The following is a 20,525-nucleotide window of genomic DNA, read 5'->3' as shown; positions in this document are numbered from 1 at the left end:
TACCTTTAATTTCTGTTTATTGTAAGACTTTTCCTCGTCTTTGGTCGTTCCATCTTTCATGCTACCTCGATATTATCTTCCCATCTTTCTCTCTCTCTCTCTCTCTCTCTCTCTCTCACCCACAATGTGTAGGTTGTTTTGGGCGATGATAACATGAACGTCTCTATATTAGTAATTGCTGTATCTTCCAAGTACACGAGCTTCCATCACCAAACCATAAAAAATTACGTCATAAGCTGAGGCAGAGAAAGATATTGCTTCTCCTCGGGAAGAATTTCTAATATTCCACCAGCTTCTTGATTACCACAAAGTTCCTACGTCTCCAATATATTATTCATTACGGTAATGAATTTTTGTCGCTTGTCTCCTATGCTGTTTTCATTTGTCTCTAGACCAAGGAATCTAAGGAAGTTATGTGGTAGCAATGGGGGATGAGGATGCGCCGCAAAAGGTAGAATGTTTTGTTGATCATCTGAAAAATCCCATCAATAGCGACATGACGAATTTAACAGGAGCATTCTAAAAATAAAGGGGGAGGGGGGGGGGGGGGGAGAAAGCATCGAAAGAAACCCTATAACAAAGTTTTCTTAGACAGCACAGCTCTCTGCAAAACAGACTTTGAAAAGAGAGGGAAAACATAACAGCCATTTTCATCGCACATACATACTCGCATTACGCCCATCACTTATCTTATAGGGGATACTCAAATTGCAGAGGAACGTATGTAGCTTCTCAATATATTCAATACCTTATGACAGTGAGCTACATGGACTGCCAACGAAATAATACGGCAGATAATGAATGTTCCTTCTTCCCTCAAGTCCTAGCGAGCGTTTTGCAGAGAAAAAATCAAATATGGAGAGAACAACAGAGATTTATAGCTCCATTTCATATTTTGAAATTCCCATCTCTTCATTCCTACCACTGGCATTCACGACTGTTCTCCATCACTTTTATAACCATACCTTTTTCTTCCTCTTTTTTCATTTTTCTTTCTGAGCACTTACTCTTTCGTTTCAATCCCCCTTCCGCAGTTTTTATCTCTAACAATTCTTCTATATTTTTCTTACATTCTCGTCACTTACTTTTATTTCTTTCACCCGCCTCGCTCTTTCCTCTCTTTATCCCTGCCGTTTCCCAAACATTCTTTTTCACTGAACTGTACATACTTATTTGTTATTTGATACCTGTCTCAATATAAATCCGTTCCTTTCTTCCCCTTTAGATACATAAGCAATGCTTTCTACGTTTTCTGAAACTAATTCACTGTGGTAATGTCCTATCCTAAATTCTCTTCGATTATTGTATGTATCGTATCCTTATTCCTCCACTTCCTAATCTTATTTCTCATAGATTTCATCTCAATTTACTCTCCTCTACGTTATAATGTATTTCCCGAGACATACTTCTTGCTGTTAAAACCATATAAGCCATATCTACATTTTTCATTCACCTGAAATACTTGGAACTATATCCATTTCTACGTACACGCTAAGCACCATAATACACAATGAGCCATAATAGACACTCGTTTAACTGACATCTATCAGATATAAGCATCTTTTACCGCCATCAATCCTTCCTTTTTCTACTCAACGTTTTCTGTCCTTCAAACTATTCCCCTTGACATTTCACGCGAGTGTTATATTAGTCTCATACTGGGAACTCTATGGAACAGCACAAAAAAAGTGGTGTTCATCATAGCGAGGAGCTTCTGCCTCTCAGCTCTCTATCTGTCGCTCTTCTGCCATAATCTAGTCTAGGTAAGAGAGCACATCAGTCTTATCTAAGGTCTCTTTTTTTCCTACTACTTATGTCCCAGACTCTCCTTTTTCAATTTGATCGTTATCCAAATTTTTTTTATTCGGGGAAAGTTTAATGTCCGTTCCTTTTAATCAATTGAAAATGAGTTCTGGTCTTTCTGATATTTCTGGTCAGGGATTTTCTTTCCTCTTTATCCCAGGTAGCTCTACACATCGTCAGTTATTCCAAAGCTTTTTACCACATTGTTCATCCTCCTCCTCTTAGCCTAGGACTTCCTCTACATCATCTGCCAAAATTAATCCCACAGAACCCACAACATACTCAAGCTCGATGCCTCCATGACTCAATTCTGTCACATTTCTCTACCTATGCATCCTACAACTTTTCCAATGCTTGATTAAAATGAGAGTAAAATTTTCTCCTCTATTAGACGCGTCGGTTGTTGAGATTACATCATATTCATCATAGGTATATTATAAAGTTCACTTTGGTAAATCTGTTTGTGTTTCAGTTTATCTTTCCTCGTTTTCTTCCAGCTTTTCTTAGATTGATGTGCTTACTGAGAAACTGACATCCAAAGAAAGTGTATTTATTACCTTGGTTCGTTATTTGAATGTTTTTGCCTTATAATACGTATTTTCATATTTTTCATTACAACCGTACCCGCTCTATTGTTTCTCATTTCTTGTTGGATATCTATATTTACTTGAGTTTGAAAAACATATCTTTACGTTATAAACTTACACTTAAGGGATTATTGCTACCTTATTTTTCTTTCCTCCACCCGTCTTCATTTCCAATACTTTCCTGCGCGGCTATTAATTTTATTAGTTCGCCTTCTCTAATCCTTCCCAATACCTCTTATCAATTTGACGTTAACAATTGAATTTGCTTTCAAGTTTTTCTCCGTCGTTCGTTCATTCCTTTTCATGCCTCGTCTTAAGCTCAGTTCCATCCCCTTCAAAGTCCCTAATATTACCGATGCCATCACTAAACTCAATCTTTGTTTATAACGTTGGTATCTCCTGCTCCCTTCCTTTCCCCTGACCATATCCATCACTTTCGCAAGAGATACAAATTCTGTAATATCTCCTGCTGGGCGTTGCCTTCCTGTTCAAAGTGAAGACGGAATTAGTATGCTTTATACGACTACTGCTGGGGCTGCTACAGTTACTGCCACATTCTATATGTCTTGTACATTTGTGCCCATCTCAATTTTTCTAGCCTTACTATTCATTTTCGTTCATAATTTTACTTTCCGGCACCATTTTTGCTTCACTTTTCTCTCTTCATTAAACGCTTTTATCTTCTCCCGTGTTCTCATTTTCTGTTTTATGGTTCATGATGATTAAGCAATGAGTTTTCAAGGTTATTCTCTTTGTTTCTATAGTATTGAAAGGTTATTCTCTGAACGTTTTTACATCCATCTCCTTGTCACCAGTCCCTCTTCTCTTGATTAATATTTTCCTTCTCCATATAGCCTTCCTCTAAACTTCTCTCTTTGAAAGAGACTCCTACATTTCTTGTCCTCCACCAAACTACTCGTCAAAAACGGTTTAACAATTTAATTTCTACTCCCTCTTCAAAGAACCATACTACGTTTCTTTATTCATCCGATAGGAAAACGTGTTCGCCCCTATTTCATTATCTTCCCTTTATTTGCTTACTGTTATTTTACTTTAGACTGACAAAGTACGAGATGCAGGAGTGTGTGGTGGCATAAGGCGGAGGTTGTGCTTACGAAACAGTAAGGTGAAGTTCAAAAGTAAAAGGAAAAAGCTAATGTGATTTACACGAATCTAAAGAAAGCTTACAGCAGGTTTACTGAGGGGCAACGAGAAGGGAGCCGATGCTCTGTGGTACAGAGGGCAAGTTGGCCGAAGCGACGAAAGATTCTTTTATCATGGAAGTGAAGTATCCGTTAGCGTTTGCAGGCGGGAGAGTGTCTGGTTTAGTGTGAAAATGCGGCTCAGAGACAAGTGTCCTGTTTCTCCATTGCTGTTTCTCGTCTTCATAGCAGGAGCGATGCAAAAAAGCAGAGAAATGGCAATAAACAGATGTAGTTCCTAATTTTCGGGATGAGGATAAATGGAGTATGGAATAGCTTGTGTTAGTAGACGAACTGATTCTGAACAGAGAAGACAAAAATATAGGTTTTAGTGATTAGAGCTCCCAATGACAAAGATTACATGCTAACAATGAATGAAATGAAAAAAGCCTATAACGTTACTTCATACAAATAAACACAAAAAACTATCTAACAGACATTTTTGACAGAATTGACCAAACCTTCTCAATCCTTCTACATCAGTTTAAGAGGTGACGAATATTGGGGGAACTAGGAAATTCATAAGTTAGAGAGTCACGTTACCTGCTCTATTGCGAAGATACTTAAAAAAGAAGTTTCGCAGAGTATTATTCCTCTGTTTTTATTTTCTTTTTTGAACTAGGCAACAAGAACTCGTCATCGAAGGAGTACATTACGACGTCAGAACTCGCGTAAAAAGAAGAAAAAATAGACACCGAAATTTGCTTGCCAATACTACGACGTCTACTCACGTCATTTACATGAAAGGCATTGCTTGCCGTGTTACCTTTCACCTTCCTCGCATCAAAAAATAACATATTAATCAGAAAAACAATGGTATAGCTTTTAACTGTCGGTTATCCTTTGAAAAAAAACCTAGTCAATAACGTTGCCACTGGACAATATTTATTCACTGGTGATAACGATAATAGCAAAAATATAACCGTTATTTTTAAACAGGTATGTATGCATCCATTGGTAATGAATAGAGATTGGATGCTGGTTTTATAAATTACTTCCAAATAGAATCGCATTCCCTCTTGATACTACGCTCTCCCTTGGTTCAATCATTCACCAGTGGAAATCTGAAAATGGTACCTCCACTTTTAACAAAAATTATATACAATTTTTATTCTACATTCTGACAGTTTCCCTCAAACGACGTTTTTACTGAAGAGAAACCTTTAATATATAAAAAACCTATGGTGTATTTACTAAACCCCTATTTACAGAATAAACACCTAAATATATTAATGACAGTACTTTCTTTTTTATCTTTCCTTTTAAAACACTTGTGGTTTGAAATAAAATCTGACATTTTAAATGAGACACTACCATTTATTAATAAATTTTTCCTTTTCCATTTGCAGGCAACGGTGGACGTTGGCGGCGAAAAGTCTAAATATAAATCGTCGTGGAAGACAGAGCTCAGCCGGACCAGTATGTTAAGCTCAAAGCTCCTCCACACCGCTCTTCTAATCCTCTTCTCTGGTGAGAGTTCTGTTCCTTTTCCAGCTTCGATTCATCAAAATAAGAAAGACAAAGAAGAGTAAAAGTGTGAGATAAAGTCCCACCAGGGAAGGGAGAGTTTCCTCATTCATTTGTCCTTTGGATTCGAGTCTTCCAGTGGGAAGTGTTTCTAAAAGACATGAGGATATCTAGACGTTATGTGATAGCTATTAGACAGACATGTTTGCGAAAAATTTTATCAAAAGTCATTATCTCTACTCTCTCTCTCTTCACACACAAATGTATATGTATATATGGTTGCTACTCTCATGCTCTTTACTAATCTAGGGTACGACTCACACCTGTAAACTTATTATCAAATGTGTAATTTATTACTAAGGCATACAGATAGAACCTCTGGATTTTTACTGTGTTAGCAAGATCATCCCAAAAACACTTATTTTGATCCATCTTGATGAACGTGGTTACTGAGGCTTAGAAATCTGCAGCAGACATATTAATACAGTGAAAATGAATTACATTCATTATGAAATACGAGGATGAGTGCATTCCTAATGCTAGCATAAATGAGAATACTTCTACGAGCAACGGTAAATGGGAGGTGTTCCAATATATATATATATATATATATATATATATATATATATATATATATATATATATATATATATAAACGAAGGTTCTTCGGCGCAACAGATTTTTCTGTACAGCGTAAGTGCCGCGGCCCTTGAAACTTTCAGCCATGGACCAGTGGTGGCCTGTCCTATAGCGTTGCCAGACGAACGGTCACGGATAAATTTTACATTAAATTAAAATAAGAACTACTAAGGCTAGAGGGCTGCAATTTGGCATATTTGATGATTGGAGGGTGGACGGTCAACCCACCAATTTACAGCCCTCTAGCAAGGTATGTTTTAAGATCTGAGGGCGGACAGAACAAACGCGGATGGACACAAAGCCATCTCAATAGTTTTCTTTTACAGAAAGTTAAAAACCGAAGAAAACGTAATTGTTTGAAAAACACAAAATCAAGTAGAGGAATTGCTATAAACAACGCAAAACCTTGATAAGGTTAAAAAAGAGCAGTTACAAAAAAGGCCACTTCTTTGCTTTTCAATATCATGAGGTTATCACACTGCACAAAGGCATCTGAAAAAGGTCATTTAAATATCTTAATACCTTTCTTTAAGATTTCTGTTTATAAACTTTACTTGTCAAACGTAAACCTAACAAAATGTAATTCTTAACATATGACAGCTGAGAAAATGAGTTATAGACAATGCAAACCTAAAACAATTTCAAAGGCCAAAACAAAAACCTTCTAAAAACAATAACTATTAAAAAGTGTCCCCATTAATAGGGCAGAAACTACGAGTGTTTACACCATCGAGAAAAAGCGTTCCTTTGAAGAGCACACAAACGAATAAATAAACTGAAAAAAAAATACAACCGAAATAAAGCACCGCCCCCTTTACCTTGACACACTTCACCACGGGTCCTGACGCCCATAAAACCAGGATTTTATTGAGCAGCCTCGCGATTACTCTCCTCCTACATCCAGTTTCCGAAGGGACGTGGTCTAAGCCGAGGTCCATAGACGGCCTTATCATTCAACTCGTGAATGATAAGGTGCATTCTCAGAAGCAAGCGTCAGGTTTTATGGAATGAGCTGGGACTCGAACTGAGAGAGGGATGAAATGTGGAAGAAATGTTTATATACCCTTTCACTTCAGGAATATATATATTGATATATCTCATATCCATATATATACACTTATACATATAAATATTTTTGATATAAAATGAATTTCTCAAAAGTGGGAATATGACACTATTACATAAATCTGTTACCTTTCCACAGAGCAAGGGTGAAATTTCATTTATAACTATATTCTTATCAAAAACAATAAAGCTAAAATCCATCTCATATAATTATTGTATATGTCTTATCTCTGAGCTTCTAATTAAATTCATTTTTGAGAGAAATTAAAAATAAACCTAATTTTATTACCATCTCTCACTTAATCAGACGTAGCAGTTTCAAGCTCTTAATTAACTTTGTTTTCAGCGTCCTAACGTGCCACGCATTACTCCGGCATAACTCGGGGATCGGGATAACTAAGAAATGCGTCCCTTGGAATTTCCTACTAACCCCCTCCCCCTCCCCTCCCTTCCCTTCTCATCCTCCTTTGCCGCCACCTCCTCCTCCGCCCCCTCCTATTCTGTTCCCTGCACCCTTTTCTTGCGGTTCTGGAGAGAACTGGGACCATTCCGAAAAGATTAAGGGAATTTGGTGTATTACGTAACTCTGACACCTTTAGGCTTCCTCTCTCTCTCTCTCTCTCTCTCTCCCAGTTTTGTATGATTTACATCATATTTTCCATTCTTTAACAAGTCTCTTTCTCTCAACCTTGGAGGGAATTTCATGAAGCTCTTACTCTGACTCTTTCTACCGTCATTTCTTAACAAATAAATAATACTACCTTCATAATTTATATAAAACACACACATACACAAATAAACACCCACACACACACACACACACACACACACACACACACACACACACATATATAGCATATACATGTGAACACATACATTTACATACATATACACATAATATATAAATATAAATATATATACGTAGACACACATTTATATATATATACATGCATACATATATATATCGATATATATATATATATATAATATATATATATATATATATATATATATATATATCGTGGATGACAGAAATTGCAAAAACACCAAGAGTTAATGGATTTGCAAATGATATACTGCAGTATGGTGGTGATAGTGTAATGAAGTGTGTGACTACGAACAAGGTTCTGAACAAATGAGGGGAACAACTGTTCTACTGTAGAACTGCAATTATAACAGAAGCAACAGTAACAATAATCGTGGCATAGCATTATTCAGTACGTAAAGAAAGATGGAAACTTCTGAATAAGAGAGTAAGGTGACACAAGGACTGAAAGAGGAAGAACAGAGTGGTTAGATAAGTAAAGGTTGCATGGGTCAAGTCCTACTTATGAATTAGATATCCTTGCAGATGATACACTGCTGATTGGGGATAACGAAGAGAAACTGCAGACATACTTAGAGATCTCAGCTATCTTTCCAACAGCAAATGAAACAACCTTAAACATCTCAGCTGGATTTCTTCTGCGAGATCAGCAACTCAGGATGCCAAAGCTTACAGTGATCTAGCACGCACTTGGTAACATGACCATAACTTCCTTGATAAGCTGAAAATATGACTGTTAATTTCAAAGCAGCTGAACTTGAATATCTAGTTTCTAACTCCTTATCCTGTAATTAGTCGATTTCATGTATACACCTCCGGCCAGCAAATTTAAAGAATTTAGCGCTTTCATTTATTAAGCCTCTCATGATTTTGTATAAAAAGTGTTCTGTTTTGCGTCCGTCCAATATACATATCGGATGTTTAATAAGGTAATATGCAAAGAAATTAATGGCAGTCATGTAAGTAGTCTTGTCCTTGAATAACTATCAGTATTAACTAACTGCCAACATCCAGACCAACCACCTACCCACAACTATAACATGAATTAACACTCACACACATAGTATGGGAATAAAAATTAATAAGCAAACATTTAAGCAAACATTTAGTGCCCTTTTGTAAAGGGAGCATCGTTTTGTTCATTTTGTGAAGTGGCCAATAATTTATAATTATTTTGGAAATAGACCATTGTTTTGCTCACTACCAATATTTTAGTTATTTTGAAGGTGACAGTTGCAAAATGACTTTACATACATACATAGGTAGTAGTATATAAAAACATCCATCATGCACACACACACACACACACACATATATATATATATATATATATTGATATATATATATATATATATATATATATATATTATATATATATAAATACATACATACATATCAATAAAATCTCGCTAAACCCACGCTTGTTATCAAGATTTTCAGATAATCTAGGCAAAATTTGGCTTACCAGATGGATTAGCCGAAGATTTTACGATTCTAATTGAAAGTATCATTTTAATTTATTTCTTTTCCTACTTTCCAGCTGACATGTTGGTCGTCGACAGCAAAGTTCGGGGGAAACCCAACCGAAACAGGGTTGACACAGGGGATAGCGGAGGGGGGATCTGGGGACAGGACGAAAACTCTCCTCTTCCGAAAGGGCCGCACTTCGCCAAGGACACGCCCAAGTCAGTCCTGGCAGCCGTTGGGGCTCCTGCCCACATCCCCTGCAAGGCTAGAAACCTTGGGGCCAAATCTGTGAGTACTTATGAAGACATTGCTTAAAACTCTTGAAATGTGACTCAACTGTCTCGTTTAACTTCAGCACTTTATAGTGAAGATACTGGAAAACTATATCCACAGTAGTATGTCTGTTTGATTTTGTTATTTAAAATATTTAAGGCAGAAAGTTTTCGATGACCTGCACGGTCCTACTTGTCAATCTGACTATAATTACAAAAAGTGACCACTAAAACAAGTCAAAATCAAAGATTTTGTGTAGTCACTTTTTGTAATTATAGTCAGATTGACAAGGAGGACCATGCAGGTCATCGAAAGCTTTCTGCTTTATATATTTAAATTAAAATCAAACAGGCATACTACTGTGGACTTACTTTTCCATTTAATTGACTCATGTGATTATGAGCTCTCTTTGAATGATGATAATGATAATATCTTTCCAACTCAGGTGTCATGGATCCGTCACAAGGACCTGCACGTCTGGACGGGGGATATTTCACTCACGAACGACGAGAGTTTCTCGGCCCACAGAGACCCTTCTTCGGGAGACTGGGTCCTCGTCCTCAGGCACCCACAGCCCACAGACTCAGGCTTCTACGAGTGCTCCATTTCGACGAAGCCCGTGACCGCCGTCAGTGTCAAACTGGAAGTCGTCGGTAAGTTGCCCCTCAAAGAAGTCTCTGACCTTTTTGTTTGATGTCGTTATAGTGAGAGAGAGAGAGAGAGAGAGAGAGAGAGAGAGAGAGAGAGAGAGAGAGACTAATGATTCCTTTATTATTTTCTTATCTTTTGATCTTCTGAACGAAGACTAGGATGATAAACGTTAAACGTTTACCAGTGCATGGAAATATTAGAAAAAAACGGAAAATGTATGAAAGACAATCTCATCTGCGATAGGATAGATACATATTTTATTGGAGTTTTTATCGGAATTATTAGAAAACAACAACTGGATATTTCCATTTTTCTAAAAGCACCTTAATTGAACTAATAAAATTATGTGTTAAAGACTGTAAATTTGAATTCAACGGAAAATTCTACTCACAAAATTTTGGTATGGCAATGGAAAGCCCTCTGTCCCAGTGCTAAGTAAATTTATATATGGAATTTTGAAAAGAAAATTTTAAATAATATAATTCCACGAAATGTACCTTGGTTTTAGATATGTGACGACATAATTTGTGTATGGCCAGGGAATGAAGATGTAAATAACTTTTTGCCAGGTTAAATCAATTAGTACCATCAATTAAATTTACTATAGAAATAGAAAAAGATGAATGCCTACCCTTTTTGGATGTCCTCATACGGAGAAATAGTAGTGGGTTTAAGTATAGTGTTTACAGAAAACCTACTAATATTTCTTCCTTCAATGTACATTTCTTATTCTCTGGAACAAAACAATTAAGGTTAAAAAAGGAATCAGTGTTTGCTTCTATGTTTTTAAGAGCACTACGGGTATGTAGCCCAGAATATATAGATGAGGAAATAGAATAAGATTCAGAATACAGGCAAGAAACTGAAATATCCAGAAAATTAAGTACTGAAACAATGCATTAAAAGCCGGCAAAAACAAAAGACCATGTATCAAAATCAAAAAGAACCTTACAAGCAACAAAAATTTGCTTGTACTACCTTATAATAGTAATATGAAAGTATACCCACATCTCCTGAAGAATTTTGGTGTTAATGTAGTTTTTAAAAACAATAAAACAATGAAACAGGTACTTATTAAGAACTCCCCCGACAATGCTAAAGGATGTGTATATAAAAATCCCGTGTAAGTCTTGTGACAACTTTTACATTGGTCAAACGGGGAAAGCACTGGAAAAAAGAATAGAACAACATAAACAATGTGTGAGATATGCACAGGGAAATAGTGGTATATTTGTACATGTTAGTGAGAACAATCATGCTATTAACTGGGAAGGGGAAAGGGCAAAAAAGCTGGTGTGTTCTAATAATGCATTGGAAAGGAATATCATTGAATCTGAGTTTTATAGAAGAAAAGTTACAACAAAAATAATATTGAACATCAGTCAAGGAATGTATAAACCTGATCCTTTAATATCAAAAGAAATTTGTAAAACTGTTTAAATTTTAAGGTTGGCTGTAGAGATATATGAAAAATAGGATTATTATATTTGTAAAACACAGTAAAGGGGGCAGTAGTGGTAATGAGATGTACAACCCCGCCTCCCTGACACCTGTCAGGTGTGGACTTGTACCCTAAGCGTAGTATCCCTTGAGAATTTATTGTAAATTTTAGCCTAATGATTTTTGAAAGCCACTCCTACCTTGACACCTGCCTGTGGGTGGATCTGCAGTCTCAAACTGTTGTGTGTATGTTCGTCAGTACTGTCTGTGTAGTATATATACTCGTGAATTCTAATACTATGTATCAGTCCTTTGTCAATGGCTTGAAAATAAAGCCGAAACCGGTCAGGACCTATACCCTGTCTCTTATTTTTCAACCTGTGGATATGTGTGATAAATGAATCACGTGCTAAAGTGATTATAATCATATATATATATATATATATATATATATATATATATATATATATATATATATATATATCACGCATACGCTGCGTGAAACCCCTACCCTACCCTGCCCTGCCCCACCCGGACCTGACAAACAGGTTTGCAGGATGAGGGTGGATGTGTCATGTCTCCCTTACACTCACGATTCCATACCTACCCCGCCCCCACCCGGGGCGCAAAAAATAAGAAAGATCAGTCCTGATTTTATTATAATATATATATATATATATATATATATATATATATATATATATATATATATATATATATATATATATATCATTGGTGAGTAAATATATTTCCAAGTGATTATAAGGATGTTCACGATCTCAGGTGGTGATAAATTAATTAAAGCTGTAAATTCATCTGATATTGCTCAATATTGCATGATGGTAACTTGAACAGGGTGAGTAATGAAAATAAATTACTTTTATGTCCGATAAACAACACAGACGAACCTTGAGCAATAGAGAACACTAATATCGGACGTAAACATTCAATGATTGCGAAATGCGTCACCAGCCCTGTGTATGTTTGTATTCCATTGCCATTTATAACAGCAACTTTTTCATATTCCCTGATCAATGTTTGCACAGTAAAGACAACGCCCGATTTGTTCTCCACGGGAGAAAATATCAAAATAATTTTCATTCTGTTTTGACGACCTTCTCTATCATTCCTGCCCTTTTTCGTGCAGCATACCGTACATATACGCAAACACACTATACAATTTATAGCGTATCTGGCTTCTATCTGCGACGGAAGGGGAGAGACCCCAGATAGAAATCACTCTTACGCACCAACCGCATTACCAGCTCATTTGTAATATGAGCTCTTTAGTTTCCTGGCAATAAATTCCTTTCTTTCAGAAATCGAACATCTAAGCAAATCCATTATGTTTCCGTCTTCCATTTTCCTTGTTCTGAAAAGGTTAAATATAATTATACCACAGTAAGAGTCGCGGCATAGGACGAGGCTCTTTCATGTTATATTAATGTTATATATCACTTCCTCAAGTGATATAATACAACTCAATTTCATCAAGTAGTTATATAATAATAAAACCTTTTTTTCTTTTTTCACTCCCATACACCTTGCATTCAATATAATCATGGTATGGAGGTTCATATAATGTATATATGTATATATGTATATTATACACACACACACATATATATATATATATTAATATATATATATATATATATATATATATATATATATATATATATATATATATGATATATATATATATATATATATATATATATATATATATATATATATATATATATATATTTCTTACAATTACCTAAGAGAAATTCGTGTTCTGGCTGAAATATTTTTCGCATATACCAACGAGCTTCCTTTCCTTCAACTGAAATGTAACTGACTTCCTATCTGAAGGTGTTTCTTTCCTCTAACTTGATAACTTCTTATTGAAATTCCAGCAAGCTTTGATCTTTACCGCCTCCAATCAGGTCCTGTCACAGCATCTTTCGCCATCAAAACAATTGCTCCTTCAATTACAAATTCTGCGTCTCAAACAACGTTCAGATTCCCTCTAGTATATGTATAAATTAAGATGAAATTGGGTTCATTTGCGAACCAATAATGACGCTGAATAAACAGCCTTCATTTCCAACCAATATAATGAAAATGGAGGCTAGGTAACTTGCACCTTCAAAGCAAAATAAAAAGGAAAATAAAATATTATTTTAAAATAAAATTTGCAAATGATAAGCATCCGAATATGCCCTGACATTTGGCTGGTATCTTTGAACTCACTAATTAGCACTGATTTCACAAGAGTCGGCTTATTATATCACTCTTTTTACATATATAAAAAGTATAGCACTTATTATAATGTCTGCGTTTTGCAACAAAATCTCATTCTGAAGTATAAAAAGCTCCTGAACATACAATTTGCATATTGGTTTTAATGAACCTCATTTGACATTATGTAAATTTTCCAGTCGAAAGGCTGATTTATTCCTTGGGAAATTGGGAAATTTCAATACCTAAGTTCAGTGACGCGACATGACATTATTTGCTACTATAAAAATATTTCTTTTACCACAAAGGAACTACAATCATTACGTTCCTGTCATGCTTTTAAGGAATGCGTGTTCATGACATTCTGGAAACTTTCCATCACTGTAAATTTTCTCTCTCTCTCTCTCTCTCTCTCTCTCATCTCTCTTCTCTCTCTCTCTCTCTCTCAGTATATATATATATATATATATATATATATATATATATATATATATATATATATATAATGTAATGCATATAGGTACATGTATACATATATATGTATACCTACACAAAAACATACACACATTTATACATATACGTACACATACATATGTGTGCATGCGTGTATGCTCGCGCGAGTTTGGGTAGAATGCTGTGTGAAAGACCTTCTATCATCTCGTTTATTAAATTTCCAATTTTCTATTCAACGATTCCACTCCCTTCCCTTCAGTGCCTTCGGCAGAGCTCCTGGGGGCCAGCAGCGTCTACCTGGACAGAGGCAGCTCCCTCAATCTCACCTGCGTGGTCCATTTCAGTCCCACGCCGCCCGAATTCATTTTGTGGTATCACAGGGATAAGGTAAAGCTGATATTACTGCTGTCAGATATTTAAGGGGTGGTTTTGATTGCAATGTCAATAATGTATAATTATTATGGACCGAAAAAAAATCTAATATGAGTTTAGTTTGCAAAACAAAAACAGGAGGATACACGATTACATAATTAGGTAATATAAACAAAAACAAACAAACAAATACACACATATATACATATTATAAATTCACTGAACACTACTTGAACAATGATGATGTTGCTAAGATTAGAACAGGGAAGTCTTTCCATACAACTTCCTTTCACCCCATACTTTCATATCGATTTTACCTTTCTCAAGAAACATTAAGTTTCCTTAAGCATCATAAGCTTAACAGTCCATAATCCTGTCATAAGAACCCTCTGTACCTTCGGCAATCATCATTGCACTATTCCTCCTCAATCTCCGTAGAAAATGATCTATTCCTCACAAATGTATGGATTTTCCTTCCGTCTCCTCTGCGGTTCTACAAAAGGCTTTATCGATTCTGGTTTCCATTACAAATCTCTTTGGATACAAAAAACAATTCCACTGCAGCTGACGCCTCTTAACGAACTTCAGTATATTTTCGATTCAAGCTTGTGGCTGACATTCCTGTTTCTCAATGCAATCATTATTGCAATAGCTTTTATTATTGGACACATCGTCTTCAACGAAACATATTATGAACAATTTTTCCGCTCTGTCTAGATGGTAACAAAAACATTTAAAGCTTACAACATCTCTCCTGCATATATTCTATTAATGTTTTACGAATACGGCTGTAGTATTTTTTGTTGTTTATAGTTAGCTGCTGTATAATACTCTACATAAGGCTTTCAATGCTGTTTCCAGTTCGTTACAATAGAGTTCTAAACATTATCTGTTTTCCTATTCTCTTTCCAATATATTATCGTAAACCATTCTCGTTACATTTTTCCTTCCAGTTGGTGAACTACGGGAGGAGAGGAGGTCGCGAGATCCAGGTGTTCACTGAGCACAGAGGCGAACTGACAAGGTCGTCTCTCCTGGTGCACAACGCCACGTTGCTGGACTCGGGCAGGTACTCCTGCAAGCCAGCCAATGCCAAAAAGGTCTCCGTCATGGTCCACGTCCTGGAGAGTAAGATATCTTGCGGCTTTCTTTCATTATCATAATTTAATGTATTTACTCCTCACTATTTTCATTACGTTTAGGAAGTAATCCTTCTCTACTAGTACTGACAAGTAAAGTTTTAAATGTCTGTTACTCCCGAGAGCCAAGGGCCTTGAGCGGACTTCAGCTATGAACTACATTTTTCGAGAGCAATAAAACCAAGCTGAAACGTTGAAAACCTCACGCGGTTTGTATAATCGAATGTACATGCCTTTATCATTAACTAAGGCAATCACTCAGGTAATGGAAGCCGTACTAGCTCTGTGACATCTCCGACTTAATTATCTGGTAAATTTATAAATGGATGAGTTACTTAAGCTCCAGTCGAAGCCTCGGTACAGGTCTCATAATTTTAACTTCAACTACGGGAAAAAACAGATAACACCCCTTTCCTAGGAAGTCTTGCGATTCAGCAATCTTATAACTCATGCAATTTAGATAACTGCTTCAACACATTTTCTCAGTCAGGCAAACGCTGCGATTCTTACTTCAGAATCTCACTGCCAATATAATTTTCGAAGGTAAACAAACTCTTCTTCTCTCAATCCGCAGGTGAGACTCCAGAGGCCATGAAGACCACGGGCAGCGGAGCTGCCAAAGCACACGATAATTTCATCTTTAGCATCATGACCGCCGTCGCCTTCTGTCTCCTCAACTCCTCGAGGGACGACTTGAACTTCCTCATCAAGGCCATCCCGTGGTGTCTGCAATTTCGTTCCCTCTCTCTCTTCGCTTACAGATGAAAAAAACGAGGAGCTTTTTCGTTCCTGGAATAAGGCTACAATCGCAGTAACCGCGAATCAATCAGAAGTTTCTAGAATCAGCGGCTCGTTGGTTGCTGAGTCAAGCTTCACACAGACAATAAATATGAGACTGAGATAACAGTAAATAGATTATCTGAATAATGTAAATATTGTGGGAATCTCAATGGAAGAATTTGGATGCAACTTAATATTAGTACAAGATGGAATTTTATAGATAGGAATTTTTGGACCAAGAAGTTTTTGACAATCTAACAAAAGGTGCTGGGTATCTGCAGTACTTACATTAGCTTCGAGTTTGTTTGAACGTTCTGTCTTTGTATTGGTGTAAGCTATTAATCTGTTTTATACCACTCGAGCTTTGGGTAAAATATTCGAAAAGCAGAGGGGGATTTAAAGATTACTGTCCAAGATTATTAAAAGCAGAAGAAAACATTCATTCTCTTTACAAACAAATCGGGTGAATGGACTAGTCACACTCAATACAGAGCAACTAAAGTTTTAAATACTATGCTTGCACAACTACTTCTCTCAAGATATCATGGTTACTGGGGCCGTTTAATATTAAAAGATTTGTTGATATTTTGTCCTTAAGTGTTACCAGTTTGAACAAATGCTTACGATAAGATTTTCAATTGTTGAACTAAAAAAGGAAAACACATACATACATCATCTAAATTCTTATAAACAAACAAAGAACTCTTCAACAAGGGAGCTGCTTGAGACATCATTTGTAAACGTATATTATTTAACATGTAAGAAGCTAGAGTTTGATAATTAGTGGAAAGTTGAAGTCACTTATGGACCAATCAATACAATAACACTGTTCTACTGGAGAGCTTTTACACAGGGTTAGGCTTCTTTAAGCGAATGTTCAAATACAATAAAAAAAAAATTCTCACACTTTCAAATACAAATGTGTGCTTTACAAGACAATATTCTTCCACATGCCTGACGGATTAGTAATTTTGTAAATACATTGTACGGTTGAGTTGTGCGGTACAAGGGTAGCGTCATGTTGAGTCATTTCAGTGTAATATAAACAAATCATAATGAAGTTTCTGTTGTTGTACCTCTTGGTAAGTGTAAGCATGTAAATTATAATTAATACGAATTACAGTTTATGGTGGACTAATAAAAAGAAAAATAGGGAAGAAACACGAGACATACTCGTAAAGCGTATAAAGTCTTTCTTGTATGATCAATAGCTATTACCGATCGTAAAAAGGAAAAAAAAAAGATAATGTAAGGAAGATACCTATGACTAAGGCAATGTTATGCAGGGACTTGAAACCGAAAAGAGAGAATGTGATTAAGAAAATAAAAAAAACGGGAGTTTTGAAAAGTAAAAATGTAAGAGAGAGAGAGAGAGAGAGAGAGAGAGAGAGAGAGAGAGAGAGAGAGAGGTAATTGATGAATTGTTAAGATATCAATATGCAACCGATTTATGTAAAAGCGTATATCCACTTTTATATGAAGTGTGTCTATGAATACGTATGACGTTACTTGTAAATCACGAGTAGCCCGTATAAATAATTATCAGCTCCCAGATTCACGACATATCATACTGGACTTTTTTTTAATGTAGATACGAACTTCAAAGAAAGAATAAATTTGAATAACTATTTTTTAAAGTGCAAATGGAGAGCATATTACTATTTCATATCTAGGGTTCAGACGAAAAAAAAAAATATCCATTTCCGCTAAAATACTTTTGACCAGTAATTTGTTTCATAAACAATTAACTGTCTGGGTGTAATAGATTCAAATTGTATTTCACATTTTCAAATCTAAGTTAATTTTTTCTTTTTTGTATACCTATGAAAGGGCGAGTCTCTCGCTTCGACATTGGGTAATGCAATATGATTAATTTTCTAACAAATGGCAAAAGAATGGCATTCTCCTGTTTCGTATTCACTCCAGAGACACCATCATTAGTATGCTGTACTGACAAATTGAAATTAAAAAATAATATCATACTATAACAGTTTAAACCTTTTATTTTCACTTTCAACTGGATAGAACGTAAGTCTCCAGGCAGGCTGAATACTCAGTTCTTAAAATATGAGCCAAACGATGTTGCAGAGAGTTAATAACTCTAAACTCTTAAAGGGCAAACAGCGAAATTAATTTCCAGTTTCTGAATTTTAGGAGCAGGATCTGCAGTCCTATTTGGGACCCAACGACGTTACTGAATGTTTTGTTTAAACTGGTGGGCATGAAGGTTGCCATTATAACCATTTTGTAGTATTAAATATGTGTTGTATAAATATCATTTAGAATCATCGGGGAGAAGACGCGATTTATGTTAATCAAAGTTTGTAAATGAGGTTCCTTAGGAATGACATTTTTGTATATCTGTATATTAAAATAACTGTGTTCACGGAGAAAATAAATATTGTGCCGGTACTAGGTGTGTTTTACTCATACATGAGATGACCTCGTTTCCATAGTTTTACGTAATACAAATTGCTGTCTGAAGGTTGTCCTTATGGCACACTTTGAAAAAATGTTACAAAGGTGGAGGTCACATTATCATAAATAATAAATAGAAAATAAAACTGTTTTCATATAAGAATTGTAAAATAAGAAAAAATAGGACACCTATCATAAGTCTCTCTCTCTCTCTCTCTCTCTTGCGCTCTCTCTCTCTCTCTCTCTCTCTCTCTCTCTCTCGCGCTCTCTCTCTAAGAAATTAACTACAAGTACCATGCGCGGCGCACTGTAAACAACGTCCTTTCTAATTCCCTATACATACATTTATTCGTTTTACTTTACAGTTGATCTCTTGGGTCACTTCCCTGCTAAGCTGCCCAACTTCCTGGCTGGCAGGTAATGTTGGTCTTTTCTAATTTTATCATTTTGAGATAACAAAGGTTTTAAATTGCTAACTTCTCTAGGAAAGGCCTGGGTTATTGTACGTACATACTATGTGATAGGTATTCTACTTAAGAAAAATACTTCCTTTTATGATACATGTATTGTTTACATAATTATTGATCAAGCTACATACTTTGAAAGCAAGCTTCCACAGAAATGGAAATATTTGTAACGAGAAAAATAGCAGATTAACAAAAGAAAAACAACAGACGCTAAAACATTGGTGATGGTTTATTTAGTTTAATTGATAATATAAAATACAGAAAAATTTCATGAGTAACGTTTGTCTCAAACATCTTTAAATAACCCCAAGAAACAAATGTCAAATAAAGTCGATTCCCAGATGATATGACAAACCACACTGTAACATGACAAGGTTATTCAAGGTCAAAATATTTGTCATCTTCAGTGTGCCTCACTCTTTCTAAAAGAAAGATATGACTCAAACAGCAGACTGACGTTTCTCATTATCAAAAGCGCTCTACCACCTCAAGGATATTGCACGAAAGGCCAACGTTTCTCATCTCAAGATGAGCCTCTGTCAATGTAATTCACAGGCGCAGTAGACGTTTGTCACCTACAGAGAGATGTAATTTAAACAATCGACTGAAGAGTCTCACCTCGAGAGATGTACTTTACACAAGCAACCGACGTTTCTCACCTCCAGCGAGACTGACTTACACAAGCAACTGACGATTAATTTGCAAATTTAACCGTTCTTTCTCACCTCCAGAGACGCAATTTACACAAGCAATAATGTTTCTCACCTCGAGTGACATGTAATTTACTCATGCAACTGACGTTTCTCTGAAGAGACATGCTTTAACCGAGTTTTCTCACCTCCAGAGAGACGTAATTTACACAAGGAACAACGTTTCTCACCATGAGAACGTTGTAATTTACACAAGTAACCGACATTTCTCCCCCCACCCCCCAAGATAGATGTAATTTGCACAACAACTGAAGTTTCTCACCTCCAGCGAGATATAATCTACACGAGGAACTGGTGTTTTCACCTTGACAGACATAATTTACAAGAGTAACCGACCTTTCCCACCTCAAGAGAGATCTACTATGTCGAGGCTGTTACAAAACTGACAGAGACAGCCACGTCCCACAGTCAAAGCTATTAATAACACGGCCGACGGACGTCCCTCATCTCGAGAGCGATCCCCTCCGTCAGGAATATTATATGAGCAGCCAACGTTTCCACTCCACCACGTCTCCCTTTTTCGTTCTTTTCACTCTAATA

The 20,525-nt window shown here is 36.1% G+C and overlaps 1 protein-coding gene across 1 annotated transcript in view; it reads left to right on the top strand.

Annotated features, from left to right (window-relative positions):
* Positions 1–18,795, top strand: part of LOC135210659 (sialoadhesin-like) — a 27,048-nt gene extending 8,253 nt beyond the window's left edge. Inside the window, exons 2-7 of the mRNA XM_064243443.1 lie at positions 4,942–5,062; positions 9,130–9,344; positions 9,775–9,982; positions 14,359–14,486; positions 15,425–15,599; positions 16,185–18,795. Of these exons, the coding sequence (XP_064099513.1) occupies positions 5,014–5,062; positions 9,130–9,344; positions 9,775–9,982; positions 14,359–14,486; positions 15,425–15,599; positions 16,185–16,375 (966 nt within the window). The 5' untranslated portion in view covers positions 4,942–5,013 and the 3' untranslated portion in view covers positions 16,376–18,795. The remainder of the gene's footprint in view (positions 1–4,941; positions 5,063–9,129; positions 9,345–9,774; positions 9,983–14,358; positions 14,487–15,424; positions 15,600–16,184) is intronic.
* Positions 18,796–20,525: the final 1,730 nt, after the last annotated feature.

The sequence above is a fragment of the Macrobrachium nipponense genome, chromosome 4 (assembly GCF_015104395.2).
Source record: "Macrobrachium nipponense isolate FS-2020 chromosome 4, ASM1510439v2, whole genome shotgun sequence".
Classification (NCBI taxonomy): Eukaryota; Metazoa; Arthropoda; class Malacostraca; order Decapoda; family Palaemonidae; genus Macrobrachium; species Macrobrachium nipponense.
The sequence above is the reverse complement of the archived record's forward strand: the minus strand, read 5'-3'. Positions and strand labels throughout refer to the sequence as shown.